The sequence below is a fragment of the Rhyacophila brunnea genome, unplaced genomic scaffold (assembly GCF_057557595.1).
Source record: "Rhyacophila brunnea isolate RB1 unplaced genomic scaffold, BYU_Rbru_1.0 scaffold_24, whole genome shotgun sequence".
In the NCBI taxonomy this organism is placed as follows: Eukaryota; Metazoa; Arthropoda; class Insecta; order Trichoptera; family Rhyacophilidae; genus Rhyacophila; species Rhyacophila brunnea.
The window spans coordinates 26,554,557-26,574,625 of NW_028232904.1; the positions used below are offsets into that span (position 1 = coordinate 26,554,557).

Consider the following 20,069-nt stretch of genomic DNA (forward strand, 5'->3'; position numbering starts at 1 on the left):
CATTCCGCTGTCAGCAGGTACAAAATACGGCGCTGCGTTTTTTTTACATTCGGACAAACAACGTTGCCACGTATTTATTTATTTATATGGTAATCAACCACTACTATGCCTCGGCTTGAAAATATTTCAGGTCTCTTTAGACTCCCAGAGGAGACATCCCCAAATGTGGACCATTCAGGGTTGTAGCAGCACCTATAGAAACGTCCGAACGTATTAAAATTATAATTTGTAATGTTCCTTCAAGTTTGTTTATTTTTTGATTATTTTAAAAATTCTTACGTATGCGAGAATAGTTGGCAAGCCAATTGCCTTCTAGGGCTCCAATATATTTAATCCAATGAACAGCCCTATCGTAAGGGCCATTCATATATTCTGATATGTTCAATACACAGACGTTGGTGTTTTCAAGCTGGAGTAGGCCATCAGGGATTTGTTTCAAGATTGGAAGACACGACGTGGTTCGGAATCCATGATGGAATATCGTTAGAGGAAGACTGGAGTTAAACTTGCTGCAGTTTAATAAGACCGACATTGGGTCTGATAATTTGAAAGCCGTCTGAAAAAAAGAATTATTTTAGGGCGGACGTGCTCAGCGTGGGTCAAAATGGAGCTTTTATTCTATCTTCAAAGCATGATTCTGGGCATTTCTTTAACGTTGTAGATAATCTATTTATATAATTTTGAAGAATTATCCTTTATATTTATTTTAAACATTTGATGACTGCATGAAGTATTTTCATTACATACTATTTTTTGTAATAAAAATACTTTATGCAGTCATCAAATATTTAAAATAAATATAAAGGATAATAAGGCTTCAAAATTGTATAAATAGATTATCTACAACGTTTAAGGAATGTCCAGGGTCATGCTTTGAAAATAGAATAAAAGCTCCATTTCGACCTACGCTGAGCATGTCCCCCTTAAGAATGTTACTAATGGTTCTAAGGATATCGTGCCGAACATTGGATTAGTTTTAACCTAAAATTAATGGTGAATTAATTTTATTTCATTATCATATAACTAGAACTGATTATTAAAAAATAAAACTCTATAAGTAGCAATAACATCATTCAGCTTTCAAAGAGTTTTCCCTCCCTGGGGTAATATCGGTGGTCCCGACAAAACCGCTCAAACAAAAACCGCCCGGACAAAACCGCCCAGACATTACCGCCCAGATATTACCGCCAAAATAATTTAAAAATGAGATAATTTTTATTTTTTACACAATATTATATTTTAGATACACAAATAAATAAAACCTACGAATAAAGATATTGTATAAAAAATAAAGTTAGGAGAAAAAATATTTTCATTCCATATTAAATTTATAATATACTAGCTGAAGTACCCGGCTTCGCACAGTGTCGCTTCGTGGTTATATTTATCTAAGATATTTAAAAAATAATAAGAGGTAAGTAATTATTTTTTTAATATTAAAATATCTGTGTTATACAATATAGCAATATGAAAATAATTCTAATAGGAGTAAAGGTCAAACAAAAGACCACTAAATAAAAATCGAATCCAAAATATCCAAACGTTATTAATGTCATTAATATGTAGTAAAAAAAATCAAAATTGGATAGAACAAACAAACAACAAACGTTGTATTTTATATAATACTAATTTAGAAACCTTTACAGGTGTGCGCACAATAACTGACAAAAGTTTCATCGCAATCGGATGAATGGTATAGGAACGCATACGAATAGAAGTAGAAGATGATTTTCTAATTCAGAAATCTTTGTGAGCATGCGCACAACAACTCACCAAAGTTTTATTGCAATCGGATGATTGGTATAGGAATGCATACGAATAAAAGTAGAAAAGATGGTTGTTCTAATTTAGAAACCTTTGCGGGCGTGCGCACAACAAATGGCCAAATATTTCATCGCAATCGGATGAATGGTATAGGAACGCATACGAATAGAAGAAGAAGATGATTTTCTAATTCAGAAATCTTCGTGGGCATGTGCACGACAACTCACCAAAGTTTCATTGCAAATAGAAGAAGAAGAAGAAGATGGTTATTCTAATTCAGAAACCTTCGTGGGTTTCGGCACAATTATTTAAGAAAGTTTTATTGCGATCGGATGAATGGAATAGAAACGCATACGAATAGAAGAATATAAAATAAAAGAAGAAGATGGTTGTACTAATTCAGAAACCTTCGCAGGTGTTGGCACAACCACTAACGAAAGTTTCATCGCAATCGGATGAATGGCATAGGGACCATACAAATAAAATAAGATAGAATGATGAAGAAGAAGAAGAAGAAGATGGTTGTACTTATTCAGTAACCTCTGTGGGTGTTACCACAACAACTGACGAAGGTTTCATTGCAATCGGATGAATGGTATAGGAACCATACGAATAAAAGAAGATATAATGAAGAAGAAGAAGAAGAAGATGATTTTTCTAATTTAAAAACATTTGCGGGTGTGCGTACAGTAACTGACCAAAGTTTCGTTGCAATCGGATGAATGGTATAGGAACCATACGAATAAAAGAAAATATAATGATGAAGAAGAAGATGATGATGATTTTTCTAATACAGAAACCTTTGCAGGTGTGCATACAACCATTTATTAAAATTTCATCGCAATCGGATGAATGGTATAGGAACGCATACGGGACAGACAGAAAGACAGACAGACAGACATTCATTTTTTTATATAAGATATAGCCTATACTCTTTGCGGAAGTGCAAGCAATAAGTTAACAAAGTTTTATCGTAATCGGATGAACGGTATGGCAGCGCATACAATACGAACAAACAAACAAACAAACAAATATTAATTTTTATATATTAGAAGATATACGTAGACTTAACGATTCGATATCAGCATTTCTTGCGGGATAGATATTCCAGGTATTCCGTTAGGGAACTCAGGTATAAGCTATGTAGCTGCATTGGATTAAACAAGTATAATTATCGGCGTGTTAAAAGTGTTAAAAGCTGATGATTTTAAGTCATTGTTATTACTCTACTAACAGCTGCAACGGATTAAATCTCAAATTACACTGATTATCGCAAGTATGTAAATTTCCATCGATACGCAATTCGAAAAACCAAAAAAAAGCACAAATTGTTTTATATATTTTTTTATTTTTTTCGAGCGGTTTTGTCTTGGCGGATTTGTCTGGGCGGCGCATTGACGACCACTGGAGACCAATTTCTGAACAATGCACTGCGAAACCCGTCGCCAAACCGCTTCGACGGAGGCACGTAATTTTTTTAGTTTTAAAGGAAATATTGTGTGTTAACAGCTTCGAATGGCTTCGAGCATTACCGACTCAAGTAGAAAGCCGATACATTCACAACGACTGGCCCTACTTTTTCCGCCCCTCCCGTTGTTGTCTATGGATGACCTGTCATACTGACGCGTCTGTCGTGTTCATACAGGGAATGGTTTTATTTGAATATATGGGTTACATGATAAATGCATAGATCAATGCGACATATTTTTTGGAAATCGATATTACCACCGGTTTTTATGTGAAAGACTAGTCTGACCTTAACAGCTGATGAATAACAGGAATGTTTATTATTTATAAATAACATTGATAGTTAATATTATATTTGATTTGAGAATTTTTTTAAATTCAATTTTCAACGAGAAAGGGCGAATCAATATGTCAAGCAATCTGGGATCTGATTTTGAACAGTGGACTACTCATTGCTTGTGCAAAAAATTATGCTCAGGCTTTATTAATCTAAAGATGGCGCTGCTTCGAGCCATGAATAAAAATTAGCTGTAAGTGCGAGTGAGCAAGCATTCGGCACGCTTCTACATCTGGTACATGCGTTATAGTAAGATAGCATTTTTACCGAAGAATTAAAAAGATAACATGTCAAGATGGAACTCTTAATGGAAATTTTTAATAATTTGGTAATATTATAACGTTGCATTATTAATCAATTCATTGTTGAAATACGTAGCTAATTAATCTTTAAATAAGCTAGTTACGTATCCAATATTACAATACGGCATTTCCGTTGTATTTTGCAAAAAACATGTGTGTTTCTGTATTACAAAATCACAATAAATACTTAAATGAGGATTTAAACGCAAAATAACACTTTCAACGGTAAGTTATGTAAAAGACATGTAATAAATAAACAGTTTTTACGTTCTGAAATAAAAAATCTGATGTTTACGTCAAACCGACCTTCGCGACGGTCACGAGCGCCTCTATCGTCAAAGCATAATATGTAGCTAAATTCCATCTGTAGTCGGCAATGCCCGTTGACTTTTTTGTGTATTTCTAGTACTTTAACTGAAGTAGGTTTGCACAACGGCGAAGTAGTGCTTCGTTCAGAAATCGCCTCCCTCGTACGGGCGCATTTGGTTTGGCGGCAATGTCCGGACGGTTTTGTTGGACTGCCGTAATATCGTTATAAATTCATAAAATCAATTCAATTTTACACTTCTGATAAGAAATTTATTTTATTTTCCTTATTTGTGTGGGTACGTGATAAAAATAGTATTTTTTTTTATTTCCTCACATAGGTAGTTGGTTAAGAAATAAATTAAATATATTGTGATTCATTCAGTAGTATAATTAGTCATTTGTCGCTGCTAGGTAAACCTTATGGACAGAGTGGTATTTGTCTTAAAAAGTCTTTTACGAGAAATAGTTTTTCATCATGGCTTGGGAGCTCGGAATAAAATATAGTATAATGACATTAAGTATTACATCAATATAATATAAAAAAACGCATACCTGTTTTGGTTCACTTGTAGAGTACAAAACTAAAGACAGACTGGATAGAGTAGGTTCGGTATTGTTAAAATTTTTAGACGGTGGTCCATATATATCAACTGGAGGGCAATATTCGTCTTCAATTCAAACAAAAATAATATATTATTAGATACACACGAAGTTGTGCAGTTGTCATAATCTGACTTGATACGCATATAAACTTGAAAATACTAATATAATAAGTTTAATAATAATGAATTTTTCAAGTACATTTTAACAAGTTAGTGTTTTCTTCGTAATTTTGAAAAAAAATCAGGCAAATGGGCCCTTATAGGCGGTAATTTTTATTGTATTTCTTATCACTGACTTTAAAATTACAGTAGATACTTAAAATGTAAATTTTATGACAAAGGTTTGTTCAGAAGTTGTGCCAATACCCATGGCTTGTTCAGATACATTTTAAGTATTCTTTCATAAAGGAATCTAGACCTGGTAAAGGTTACATGTAAATTGTACGTAAAACATTTCACCGTGTCTCAGTTTGCCGTGAGCTTTTTTATCGGAAAGAGATGATCGTATACTATACAGTCTCCAATTTTCATAGCCGATTTTTGCAAAATTCATGAATTGAAAACCTAACCTAATCTAACCTAACAAATAATCTAAAATTTCGGCTATTTTCAACATTTGTTTGCTGTTGACGTCCTGTATAGTGTAAAGTAAACCGTCAAGAACCATGTTTTATTTAGACATTAACACCAAAATTTAATAAGTGACCAGTAAAAAACTATTCTTTCAAAGCTTATACTGTATGTCATACTATGGTGTCATATGGCGTGGTCCAATTGAAACTAGGGATTACAATACCAAATGAATGCATCATTGCCGTTATTTCGGTATTTCTTATTGAATACTGGTATTCGTTAAAACATAATTATATAGATATGCATGGGTGGGAGTCAACTGGAACTGCGAGTAGGGTCCCCAAATTGTACAGCATATTCATTTTTAACGACTATCAATTTCAAAGAATTTTATCTCAAGGTAGTTCATCTGGTTATAATCAAAATTGTGTAAAATTTATATCTTTTGACCATGTCCGATCCTCATACAATCATACGGGCCTACACAGAGCAAAGATTTGTATAAACAGATTTTTGTTTTCACGAGAAATGGATGTTAGCCACTTGCTCATCCTATTTGACCCATTGTCTGACTCCATACACAAATTGAAAAACGATATATTGTATATTTTGCCAAACCAAAGATTCGAGCCTGGGATCACGAAATTATAAGCTGACATGTAAACCGGTCGGGCATCATAGGCGTTTATTTAATATTTAAATTCAAAATTATTTAACATAATTTAACTAATATTTGGTTAGAATTACAAATAACGGTCAATATGAATTCGAAAATCAATCATTAAAATATAAAAAATACGGGTACTGAACAGATACGGTACGGAGGTGTTTAACACTCACCTGTTGTTGCTGATTCCAATGGGATAATTATCATCACCAATGCTACTCCACCAAGAATAATATGGAGTCCCATCGTTAAAGACCTTTGTTTTACATATAAATAATTTAGTATTCTTATAATTAATTTAACTTACACAATGAAACATATATATATTTTTCTATTGTGTTTAGAAAAATACCCGTTTAAAAAGCACCCTATTTATCATATTCAATCCTTAGGGCCGTATGTATGAGATTCCGAAATTCTTTATAAGCTATTTAACCGATTTACACCATAATATAGCGTATAGCACTGTTTGTGACGTAAGCAATCTGACATCACACGTCATTCAAAATGGATGCTTTATATTATGACACTTTCAAATGTCATTTTTAATAATGAATTCATTATAACAAACGTTTGCTTGAGGCCTTCGTTCATTTTGTAGACTCTGTTAAACATTTGCGAAATTTAAAAACAGCTCCTAGTCGTGCTGTTTACAAAATACGTATAATAATTTTGATCCATAGTCAATAATTTAGATAGTAGGTAGCTGATACAATGCTCTCGTATTTCGCTTACATCAACAAACGCAGTATTTCTCATGGAGAGATAAGATGGATTTAAGTAAGATTACGATAAAATACCTCCGCTAAACGACCGCAAAGATAGGTACCTACTGCTGTATATGGCATTAGAATATGCAATTGGAAGCATTCTGCATTCTTTAAAAATATTATGGTACCTGCCTACCTACTTAATTGTAAGATAACTGTAGCAAAAGTCTCAAATACAGTGGTAACATCAATAGTGTCATACGGTGATTGGTATAAATGATAATATTATACAGAGATCATTACATATTTTATCTAAATCCATTTTCATTTCTGTCATTTATTCTTATTCCGTTTTGACATCTTGTAATAGAAGTGATTGAAGTGAAGTTAGTCATAATATAACTGTATGTATTGCCACCAAACGGAAATATTTACTGAGAATACTCTATCCTTTCGTACAGTAGAATTATAAAATAAATGTGATAAAATAACTGATAAATTATTTAAAGTTCATAATAATTGTTCATTTATGATTATTAAATTTATATGGTATTGTTCGCACACTTTCAGACACATTTACAATTTCAAAATTATAAATTAATGATCGGAGAATGAAATTTTATAAGTTTGCCATTATATGGACGCCATGACACATTATGACGTCACATCGTGACGTCGCTAACCAACAGATTACATTTGCACTCCTGCATACAAATGAGTAGTATTTAGCCTTAAAAGTATTTGAAAATCTCATGCATACGTCCCTTAGAAGATAATATAGACCTCCAGAGAGTGTAGGTTATATTAAAAGATGTTTGTTTTTACGAAAAATTGATGTTAGCCACTTGCTAAAACTATTAGGTTCTCGGTCTAAACAAAAACATGTGAATTTTGCCAGACCCGTAATTCGAACACGGGACTCGACATTATAAGCTGACGCAGTAAATGCTCAAACTATTTAATATACCTAGCTTTAAATTAACGAAATTCTTATACCTTTATTGACCAGCCGGACATTACCACCCAGATATTACCGCCAAAACAATTTACAAATGAGACAATTTTTATTTTTACATAATATTATATTTTAGATACACAAATAAAAAGAATATACCTACGAATAAAGAATATACCTACGAATAAATATAAATTATTTAAAATATTTCAATATTGTGTGCTAACCTTCTAAAATATTCTAAATTAGAAATACTACCATACAAAGGCATTAACTAAGTGTTAAAGCTGGTGATTTGAAGTTCTTACTCTACTAACAGCTGCAACGGATTAAATTTCAAATTACACTGATTATCGTTAATTTCTATTGAAATGCAGTTGGAAAAACCAAAAAAGCACTTGTTTTATATAGTTTTGTATTTTTTGCTGGCGGTTTTGTCTAGGCGGATTTGTCCGAGCGGTATTGACGAGCACTGGTACGGGCGAATTTGGCTTGGCGGCAATGTCGGGGCGGTTTTGTCGGGGTGCCACAATTGGTCGCAATTAAGTATACCGCTTATAGCATAGTGATCTATGTGCATGGGCGCGAAACCCGAGGGATGCAGGTTCGATTCCTGCTGGGTTTCTTACTTTTTTCAAAAAATGATATTTTATATTGGTTATAATATATTTTCTCAGAAGTGTTTTCAAAATTTTGTATGTTCAATAATCTACAATAATTGATTCGTTCTCTATGTAAGTCTATAACATGAAGATGGTGTAAGAAAAAAAATGCTTACCTATATTCAAACATGTTCAATAGTACTTTCTTAGTTGGTCCTGTGAGATACACTTAAAAAAGCTGCTCTACTTTACTTCAATGAATATCGAAGACTCATTACCGTATATATATATATTTTTGCAAACAGTATTTTTTCAATTATGCTAATTAATTCATAACTAATAAATCAATATCATTTATTAAGGCCTCACGTACCGTATATGTGTGTCATTATTATGCGGGTATAAAAACAGAACAGTGATTAAACAGAACATGACAAAACAGAATATGACAAAACAGAACACGACAAAACAGAACAGTGACAAAACAGAACAACGACAAATATAACTATGACCTTTCAGGAAAAATATAAATTTAATATTGAAATTGTCCTATCTCTATTATGTTGACAGATTTTTTAATAGCACAGATTTTAACTGCGCTATATTATAAATCAAATTATATACCTAATTTCTGCATTTCTAATCGCTATAAAGTCTCAAATAAACGGGACTTAACTCGATGTTTCCGGCAAGCTTAGGATATCTCATAATATGAGATATCCTAAACATATTATGTTCAAAATGATTGGGTGACTAGGCACAACGAAATAATGACCTAACCTAACCTAACCCAATCCAACCTAACCGAACCTAAATAGATTCCACAAAAATTGATGTTTCATTTTCCCCTGACTATTCTATTTTGTCACTGTTCTGTTTTGTCATGTTCTGTTTTGTCATTTTCTGTATTGTCATGTTCTGTTTTGTCATGTTCTGTTTTGTCCGGTTACCGTAATCGGTGACCATAAAAATGACATGTGCCGGTTTGCGAAATACATTTGCATTATAGGTAGGTACTTTCCAAATTTTAATTTTATCCAAATATGTTCGCCATTCGATCGCGGATTTTAAAAGTTGTCAGCCATATTTTTAGATGCACCTAAAATTGCGGTTAAATAGGCAATGTTTGTTTATATAATAAACCCTAGTGCCTAGTTTATATATAACGCCCTAGTGGCGAATATTTCAAGATGGAATAATCCGTGCCCGGAAACTTGTACGTTTTCAGTTCGCCGGATCACACTTTACCGTGAAATGTTGTATCGGAAATATTATGGTCGTATTATTAAAGACCGTCCAACCTCTTTGTGTATAGTACTGAGATAAAATTCATATCTAAATAAAACACAGTTCTTGTCAGTTTACTTACAGGAAGCCAGCGGCAAACTAGTTTTGAAAATAGCCAATATACTGGATTATTTGTTAGGTTAGGTTAGGTTTTCATTATTGAATTCATGAATTTTGCCAAAATCGGCTATGAGAATAGAATTAATATTCATATTGAATCTAATAAAATTGAAGACCGTATAGTATACGGTCGTCTCTTTCCAATAGAAGGCTCACAGTGAACTGTGCCACGGTGAAATGTTTTACGTACAATTTACTTATTATAACCCGATAAAACATTTAATAATTAAATTTAATTTAATAATATTTTTTTTTCTTTTTATTAGTCATTGACCATCTTGAAGTTCGGTCATCTTTTGAACGACCATGACTATTCACCAGTGGCGAAGGGTGGAGGTAAGCTGTTAAGATCTGCCATAAATAGTGCACATTACACTTTGTTAGTCGTACGTATTTGTTTTTATTGAACTAAGACTATAATTTACAGATCATGTTGGTTAGTTTTTAAAAACCAATTAAACCTTGCCTAAACCAAACCAATGTAGTTTTGGTATACTTTTGGCGAAACGACAAAATTGTGCACACTTTTTCATTCATAATTATTTGGTTTCATTGGATTAAGAATATATATTGTTGCTTCATTTTAAAATTCCTTAAGCCCTGCCTAAACTAAATTACTTTATATACTGACTAGATAAAAATATTACATAATTCAATCTATAAAATATCCAAAGTTATGTATAATGTATTTAATCAATAATTATGTATTTAATTGCGTAATTTTAGATATTTTATAGATATACGAGTATTTTTTGACTATTATCTATAATGGCTTGGTTTCCGCAAGGTTTAATTGAATTTAAAAAACTAACCAACACAGTCTGTAAATTGTAGCCTAGTGTTAGTTTAGTGTGTACTATTTATGGCGGATCTAAACAGCCTACCTCCACCCCTCGCCACTGCTATTCACCCATCTCTATCCATTGCTTCTATCAGGGTATAGTGAAGACTATCCCCAATCAGCTCTTTCTCTGCTTCACTTTCCCTGGAAGCTACCTACTCAAATGATTGATCGCAATAAATATTTTTTAATTACCCATTTTTTTATTCAACGAATAATTTACAAGATTTAAGAATGTAACATTCTAATTATTGAACATACATAATTTTGAAAATACTTCTGAGAAAAAATCTTTTTGAAAAAAGTAAGACCAGGATCGAACCTGTATCTCTCGGGTATCGTGTTCACGCACACATACCACTATGCTAAAGGAGGAGAATTTGAAACATTCTCGTGCTAGGGGTTTCGTTTGGTCATACCACCTACCTCAAATTCCAGTATTATTGTCACAAGACCAAGTGACGGCAGTCACGGGTCATGATAGTCCGTGATGCAAATAAGGTTTAGTGATCTCAAGACAGCCGTCACAGGTGAGTTAGGTTTAGGAGTTAGTGACAACTGGTGCGTAAGCCTGTTACCACTAAACCACGGTTTATTGATTAACTCGATTATACAGACTGATTCGGAAGTTGTTCGTGAGCCACGGCCTGTTCAGCTTGCTATAGTGTGACCGTCGTTCAAGCAAAATTTCTGAATAACTGGCAAACCGTGATACCGGCTCTCATCATTCAGATAACTTATCATCATTCATCAACCTCATACATCATCCATCAAAAGTGTACCGTCAAGTGCTGCTCACCGGGTAACAAACCATACCCCGCGGGTGATAGTGCAATCAGACCACGGAGCCATCATCAACATTATAAAAGGTCAGTGTCTGGCATCCTGTTAAATCGCCCCCCCTAGATCCACTATTCACCATCACATTCAAAATCATACATTCCACTGCAAAAAGCGCCACCAATATCTATATAAAATAGAAATAATGGATACATAAGGGATGTGTCGGTATCGTGGACTCTAAGACGTGTAAGTGCAGTACGTGGGCTCTTGACGTAACGATATTTACTCCAAGCAAATAGTCTGTCAAGATATTTTACACCCCGTGGAGGCCCATATTATCATAATCACCAGTTTTGCAGTTTAAATAAATAGGTAATATTTATAAATAGAATACCTTCAAATCGGCTGTGAAAATATTATTTCAAGGAGTGTGTAAACACCCGCGGTTTCCGCGCGTCTACCTATAACGTCGTGGGTTCCAGGTTCGAATGCTGGGTCTGGCAAGTACAGATATTGGTTTTTCAATTTTTGTATGAGTCAGAGTATGGAACTAATAGTTTGAGGAAGTGGCTAACATCCATTTCTCGTAAAAACAAAATCTGTTATACAACCTCCCATATGATCCTTTTATGATCGAACATGGTGAACTAGTAGTAGTAGTGTGTAATATGTAAAACGCAGTTATCCATTTATTATAGAAACACCAAAAGTAAAAATAAATAAATAAAAAGCTGCATAATTATTATCAAAATCTTTTTTTCAAAAAAAAAAAAAAAGCAATATGAAAGTAAATAAATGACAAATACCATATGTTTTATAAATAGATTTACCATGAATACTCATTGTTTAATTTTGTAAAATATTTTTAAAACCGAAAACTTTTGGTGTCTCTCTTTCTTTTCTTTCTGTGTCCATAAAATATGGATTTATAAGATAAGAAAAGACAAGGTATCATAATGATATCTAGGATAAGCTCGCAAAGATACCTCAAATTATTTCTTTTTGACTATCACACTACTCCGGTCCTTAAGTCGCGATAATTCAAGGGCAAAATTGTTATGTAAAATAAACTAATATATACCTGACATTAATTTACATGAATTAGTTACTCTTAATGATCGAATTTTAATGGTATTTAAACAGCTGAAATGCACCTGTGTTATCATCTTTGAATCGTTGGATTTGGATATTCTCTAGCAGTGGTCCACAACCTTTTCACACCTGCGAACCGATAAAAATAGGAGAAATGTTTCGGGGACCGTTAATGCAGAAAAAAAACAATATAAATATTGTGTTTTGTTTATTAGTTTTTAAAGCTTATATTATAACAGTTATAGGTACATAACAGACATATTATAATGACAGTATGATTGCGAATATAAAAAAATAAGATCAAAATTCTATTATTAGTAATTGAAATAATCAGAACTGATTAGTAAATAATTAGATAATAATAGTTATTCTGGAATCATGGAAAACATAATTGGCAGTGGCGAGGGTGAAGGTAGGCTGTTAAGATCCGCTATAAATAGTGCACACCAAACTTTGTCAATCATACATATTTGTTTTCATTGAAATAAGACTACAATTTAGAGATGGTGTTGGTAAGTTTTTAAAATTCAATTAAACCCTGCGAAACCAAGCCATAATAGATAATAATTAATAGTCAAAAAATACTCGTCTATCTATAAAATATCTAAAACTATGCAATTAAATCATACATAACTTTGAATATTTTATAGATATATATTTTTTATCTATTATAGTTTGGTTTAGGTAGGGATTAATGAATTTAAAAACATGAACCAACAATGTGTGTAATAATGTGTCTTAATCCAACAAAAACAAATAAATATAAATGAAAAAGTATGCACAATTTTGTCGTATCACCAAAAATATACCAAAACTATTATGGTTTGGTTAGGCAGTTAAATGATTTTCAAAAACTAACCAATGCCATCTTTAGTTATTAGTTCAATAAAAACAAATGCTTATGACTAACAAATTTTAATGCGCACTAATTATGGCGGATCTTAATAGCCTACCCCAACCCTTCGCTACCGGTAGTTGGTGGTTAGGATAGTTGATAACCTTTAGTTAATTGGTTTCAGTCAAGCCATAAGTAGTGCATACTCAACTTTGTCAGTCATATTATTTTATTTGTTTTCATTGAACTAAAAATACAAATTGCAGATGCGGTTGCTGAACACAGCTTTAGAAAATTAAATTGAACTTAAACTACATTAGATCACCAAATATGAGCGTTTATTTGGTTTAAGTGTGTTATACAAGGCCTAAACAAAAACTAATCATAAGCGCGAAAAATAATATACGTTGAAGCAGTAGCGAAGGGTGGAGGTGTGCTCTTCAGCAGACTTACATGTTCTTCTAATAGATTATTGTTATTAAATAAAGACAAACTTGATGAACTTATTTCTGTAGCCTAGGTATTTCCCAGTCCATAAGGCGGAGAACCAGCTGTTTTTAGGTAATATATACCAGTAGCCGTAGGTATTACGTCATATCCCATGAAAACTTTGGGAGTTGGGGAGATGCAATTTTTTAAGTCGTCCAGATCTGCGCAGGAAAGTGCTGGGAAATTATAAGGATAGTATATACTCTCGACGAAGTATTTCCATGATCGTCTATGATTTTCAGGAAAAACTGATGCGTTGACCTGAATTTCTCCTCCGTTCGGATAGAAATCAGCGTGTCCTGGAAAAGAATTAAAAATGGCGTCAACTGTTACTACAGTCATTTGGGGTAACATTGGAATCCGATGTAACATTGGTTGTAGCAGTTGTTTACTCTCCCAAGGTGCAGAACCAACCTGCCACTGGTAATGCCAATTGGGAAGGCGATAACTATGTTCAAAGTTATTGTTTCGGGTGTTGATATATTCCACCTACGTGAGAATGAGTTTAGGTGGACGTTGTTTTATAAATTCTTAAAATAGGGCCTGTTTAACTCATCCGGTGTACTTCCTTGTACCTATCTAATTTATCTACTCATCTATCTCTTTTTATATGTAATACTGTTATCTTTATATATATTTGTTTCTAAATGTCATGTTGTGAACGTCTTAAACTTATAATTTGTAATGTCCACAATATCTTAAAAAAATAAATAAATTGAAATTGAAAAAATTCAATTGGAATTCAATGTAACATTGGAAAAAACCTAAGCAACTGCATTTTATTTTTTTTCTTGTGGCCGGCATTAGGAGACATTAGTACAATTGATAAAAAACGCACACCCAATCTACTTTCTTTCTATGGATGTTATAACAAACTACACTAACCTGTTAAACTATTTAAAAAAAACTGTTATTGTAGCAAGAGCAGTATTCTGTATTCGAAAGGTCATTTTCAATTCATCATCACTCATGTTATAAATACGTATCTTCGCCTAAACCAGACAATACGTATGGGTAATAGATACTATGTTGTGATGTTTTGATGTTTTCTTTTAGATCAGAGTTTTTACTTTAAAAAAATACATTCCAATGTTACTCAGATAGCGTATTCAGCTAAAAATCATGGAATTTGGTCATCGAAAATACTAAAGTCCAAACTAACCCAATTATTCATTTAACTAACTATTTCTTTTATTCAACGAATAATTCACAAAATTTAAGAATATATCTTTCTGATTATTGAACATATATAATTTTGAAAAAAACTTTCTGAGAGAATATATTATAACCAATAGAAAAAATCTTGTTTGAAAAAAAGTAAGCCAACCCGACGGGGAATCGAACCCCGTATCTCCCAGGCTTACGCCCTGATCCGTGCATTACCACTATGCTACGAGACATACTAATTGCGACAAATTTTAACTTTTGGTAAATTTTAATATCTACTCATCAGTGCTCTTCCAAATCAAGCTACTTTGGCAATCGATTTTTGTTTCTTAAATCAAAGTAGGTAACTATTTACTATTACTTCGATTACTAACCGACGTCGTGGAATTTCTCTAATATTTTTTAGATGTAACTACTTTCACTTGCTTATAATTTATAATTAACTATTTCTTTTATTCAACGAATAATTCACAAGATTTAAGAATATATCATTCTGATTATTGAACATATATAATTTTGAAAAACACTTTCTGAGATAATATATTATAACCAATAGAAACCAATAGAAACCGTCGGGTTGGCTTACTTTTTTTCAAAAAAGATTTTTTCTATTGGCTATAATATATTCTCTCAGAAAGTGTTTTTCAAAATTATATATATTCATTTAACATTGGACCACCCATAAAAACAGTATTTTAGTAATGTTTTTATCTATATTTTGGAAGATTTAGATATCAAAATTAATTTAACGAACTTATAAGAACACCTAATAATCTAAATAGATATAGCTAACTATTTCCAAAAACCAATCAATCACTAAAAATACCTAAAAGTTGTCCAATGTTACCCGAATTGACTGTGTATGTAACGTTTTATTATTTTAATACACAACATTATTAATCGAACATAGATACATAATTTAGGAACACTCAGAAACATGTCTTCTCAAAAAATTTAACTAAGTGGGATTCTTAATTACATCTGTCACTATCTGGTTGAGAGGTCTGTTAAGTCATCGATCCATCTGCCATCCATGGAAATCATTACGAATACCCAGTGACGTTCCGTGGGGAGAGTCCGAGGAGAAATGGATCAGTGTATAGAATCTACAGGTCATATAATATCAGTGACGTCCCGTGGGGGTAGGCAGATTGAGCGTCGCTTGGGGGCGGCAGTTACTTGAAGGGCGGCAAATCGAGGTGAATCATTTAGAATATATATAAATAGCTATTATTATTTTTTAAAAAATCAGCTCCCTGGTGTTGTCGGGTTCACGATGTCTAGTTTACTTCCGTTGCCCTTCGACGTCCTTGGTGACCAGAAACGACACGTGAGAATTTGCGAATAATTACAGTTATTAACCAGTACGCACGGAAGTTGCGTTGGTTGTCGAAATTAAAGATGCACCCTCCTCTTACAGAGCGTCCCACCTACCACTTCGGGTCCACGTATCAAAGCGTCACGCCATCATTGATTATCAATTTAACAATGCCTAAGCCTTTGCGATCTCAAACTCAACATATCATTACAGATATTAGAACATAATTCTCTCTCCCTCTTCATATTTCCATGAAACCTAATATAAAAATAATTGTAATATAATATACATTGCCACGACGAGCCTATACCAGGGGTCAGCAAACTTTTGGACCAAAGGAGCCAAATATGAATGGCACAACGGTTAAAAAACTTTCGAGAGCCATACGTATATTTTTATAAATATGGTTTAATTTAATGAATTAATTACATTTTATAATTGTTTATTTATTAAGCGAAGAAGATTTCCCGGATAAAACTAACGTAAATATATGTTTTTATTGTTGGAATATCAAATGGAGAAAAAATTAATTTGTCGACTTTTGCAATGGGCGGATTTAAAACAACAATCGTACCTTTTTGCATCAACCATCACGTAGGAAAAATTAGTTTCGTGATAATATCATTATATATAATATAATAAGTGTACAAATCAATGACAAAACATACAAATTGTGAATTGGAAATTTGGCCAAGAGCCGCACGCCAATATCCAAAGAGCTGCATGTGGCTCGCGAGCCGCGGTTTGCCGACCCCTGGCCTATACCAATGGTTCGTCACTTGTTGACATCGGTAAAATTTCTCGCAAAATGAAAGAAAATAATAAAATTTACCCAACGGTTCAGAGATTCCAAGGTGTCCGGCATAAGTATGGATGATGTCCACAAAGCTGGCATCGGTTTTCCATAGTTTAGCGGTTGTCGCTACTCCTTCGAAGAAAGGTCCTGCTGGATCCAAGCCTGTGATTCTTGTAATTTTTTCCCCCGGAAGAATAGCTGTAAATTTCTTTCCTGCATGTCCTGATATATGGGCTCCAAGACTGTGACCGACCAAGTGAATATTTTTGTTAACTCCAGCTACAGAAAATCACAATAAAAATTGAATAAAAAAAAGTTATTAAAAACACAAATTTTGTACGGAGACTAAGAAATCAGGAAAATGACGGCATCCACTGTTAATATTATTCTAATACGATATTTTAAAGTTAGAAGAGCGAGGACCACACAAAAGGATACTAACGATCATTATAATAATTATGATGACCATACGAATTCGATAACCACATGTTGATGCGACACGTCGCTATATCTCGCAGATGAACACAGGTACACAGAACATAGAATAGCTGGAAACTTATACGTGTGCAGTTCGCCGTATCACACTTCACCGTGAAATGTTTTATAGGAAATATATGGCCGTATATTAAAGATCGTCCAACCTCTTTGGGTCGTATAGTAATGATATAACTTTCATGTCTAAATAAAACACGGTCCTTATTGGTTTTCACTTAACAGGAAGCCAGCAGCAACAAATAGCCGATATACTGGATTATTTATTAGATTAGGTTTTTATTCTTGAATTCATGAATTTTTGCCAAAATCAGCTATGAAAATTGAATTAATTTTCATATTGAATCTAATAAACTTGGAGACCGTATAGTATACGGTCATCTCTTTCCGATAAGAAAGCTCACGGTGAACTGTGCAACGGTGAAATGTTGTACCTACAATTTACATGTAACCGTATTATTACGATGGTTAGTTTTTTTTTTTTTTAAACCTTGTTGGATTTTACAGAGTGGAGTTAGTATTAACAAATTTTTGTTTTTTTTTTTATACGAGAAATGGATGTTAATCACTTTCTCAATCTATTAGATTCATGCTCTGGGTTCAAATGGAAAAATAACATGTTATTTTTTTAGACCAGGAATTCGAACCTGGGACCTAAGAAATCATAAACCGACGCGGTAACCGCTTGGCCATTGTGTAATCGTCAATGAAATCGGGAAATTTATTTTCTTAAAGTGAAGAACAAACTTGCCATTTGTGATGCCAGTGGCTAGGGGTGGAGGTAGGCTGTTAAGATCCGACTTCAATAGTGCACACTAAACTTTGCCAGTCATACTTAATGGTTTTTATTTAATTAATAATACATATTGCAGGTGGTTAGTTTTTAAATTCATGTTATTCCTATCTAATCCAAACCATAATAGATAAAAAAAATATCCATAGAATATCTAAAATTATGTATGACTTAATGGCATAAATTTAGATAATGTATAGATAGACAAAATGTTATATTATTATGGCTTGGTTACGCAAGGCTTAATTGAATTTGAAAAACTAACCAACATTATTTTTGAAATTCGTACCTAGTCTTAGTTCAATGAAAACAAACGTTTAGTGTGCACTAAATTTGTGTCAGATTTTAACAACCTGCCTCTACCCTTGCCACTGGATGGTGCTATCGACATATTCCACTTGTATGAGGGTGAGTTGAAGTGTACGTTGTCTTATTAGTTAGTTCTCTAGATGTGGGCTCTTTTTATGTTTGTGTATTTTTTTTGTTCTAAATGTATCATCCTATTATTGTAATAATCCTTTTATTTTTAAACTTTTAAACCATGTCCGATCCTAATAAGATCATATGGGCCTCCACATAGTGGAGGTTTTTTGTATTAACAGATTTTGTTTTTACGAGAAATGGATGTCAGCCACTTGCTCAACCTATTAGATCCATATTCTGATTCATACGCATAGTAAAAAGCAAAATCGCCAGCTGCCAACGCGGTATGGAACGCAGTATGCTAAATATCAACAAAGACAAAAAATAATACACAGAAAAATAAGAAATATTTCAAAAGCTACAGACGCTCTAATCCATGCTCAAAGATTTAAATGGAAATGGGCGGGTCATGTAGCGCAACTACAAGATGGGAGATGGACAAAAATAATTACTTCATGGAACGGCCCAAAAGGGAAACGCTATAGAGGAAGACCCCATGATGACAAGACGATATCATAAAGACAGCTGGCCCAAATTGGCTACAAATATCCAAACCCTTCCAAATCCAAATCCTTCACCCGAAGAAGGGTTCTTACAAACCATACTAATTACATATCACTGTTTAATTTATAAACATTATCTAATAGTATTATATACAAAATAAAAATCTTAATATATATATTTGTATTATACGAAAATTTAAAAAAAATAATAATTATTAATAATATATAAACTAGAAAATAAGTAGATAATACAATCATAGTTAGATATATATACATAATAGATATAATCAAGAGTTATATATATATATTCATTAGATTTGTCATTTGACATTGTCGAACTGTCATTTAATTTTGTTTGTAAGAAATAAAAAGGCTTTTTTTACTTTTACTTTACCTATTCGAGTATAATCGGCAAGCCAGGCACCCTCTAGTTGACCAAGAAATTTACTATAATAAACTACCCTATTGTAAGGGCCGTTTAAATATTCTGAGGTGTTAAATACAAACACGTTGACATCATTGCGCTGGAGTAGACCAGCGGTTACGTCCTTGATGATCGGTAGGCACCAAGTGGTTTTAAATCCATAATGGAAGACCGTTAGAGGCAGACTCCTGTTAAAATTGCTGTTCTCCAATAACTGTGAGATTGGGTCTGACAATCTAAAATTTGTCTGAAAAAGAAGATACATTTTATTATGACATTAATCGTGTCAAGAAATTTGTACGTATGCAGTTCGCCGTAGCACACTTTACCGTGAAATGTTGTATCGGAAATATAAATATTCGTATATTAAAGACCGTCCGACCTCTTTGGATTGTTCAGTACTTACATAAAATTCACG

The 20,069-nt window shown here is 33.1% G+C and overlaps 2 protein-coding genes across 7 annotated transcripts in view; both read right to left on the minus strand.

Moving 5' to 3' along the window:
- Positions 1 to 8,546, minus strand: part of LOC147069248 (uncharacterized) — a 35,715-nt gene extending 27,169 nt beyond the window's left edge. For 2 of the 6 annotated variants that reach the window (XM_085950935.1, XM_085950934.1), the window contains exons 1-4: positions 8,465 to 8,546; positions 6,195 to 6,277; positions 4,732 to 4,847; positions 280 to 556 (exon numbers count right to left, since the gene is read on the minus strand). In XM_085950935.1, coding sequence (XP_085807061.1) covers positions 280 to 556; positions 4,732 to 4,847; positions 6,195 to 6,277; positions 8,465 to 8,478 — 490 coding nt within the window. In that variant the 5' untranslated portion in view covers positions 8,479 to 8,546. The remainder of the gene's footprint in view (positions 1 to 279; positions 557 to 4,731; positions 4,848 to 6,194; positions 6,278 to 8,464) is intronic. The other 4 variants (XM_085950939.1, XM_085950936.1, XM_085950940.1 and 1 more) reach the window with 2 other exon arrangements.
- A 5,216-nt stretch (positions 8,547 to 13,762) lies between these two features.
- On the minus strand, positions 13,763 to 18,262 carry LOC147069249 (lipase member I-like). The gene is made up of 3 exons (XM_085951638.1): positions 18,256 to 18,262; positions 17,053 to 17,295; positions 13,763 to 14,034 (listed from the first exon to the last, which is right to left on the minus strand). Exons 1-3 carry the CDS (start codon positions 18,260 to 18,262, stop codon positions 13,763 to 13,765), a joined length of 522 nt encoding a protein of 173 aa, XP_085807764.1.
- Positions 18,263 to 20,069: the final 1,807 nt, after the last annotated feature.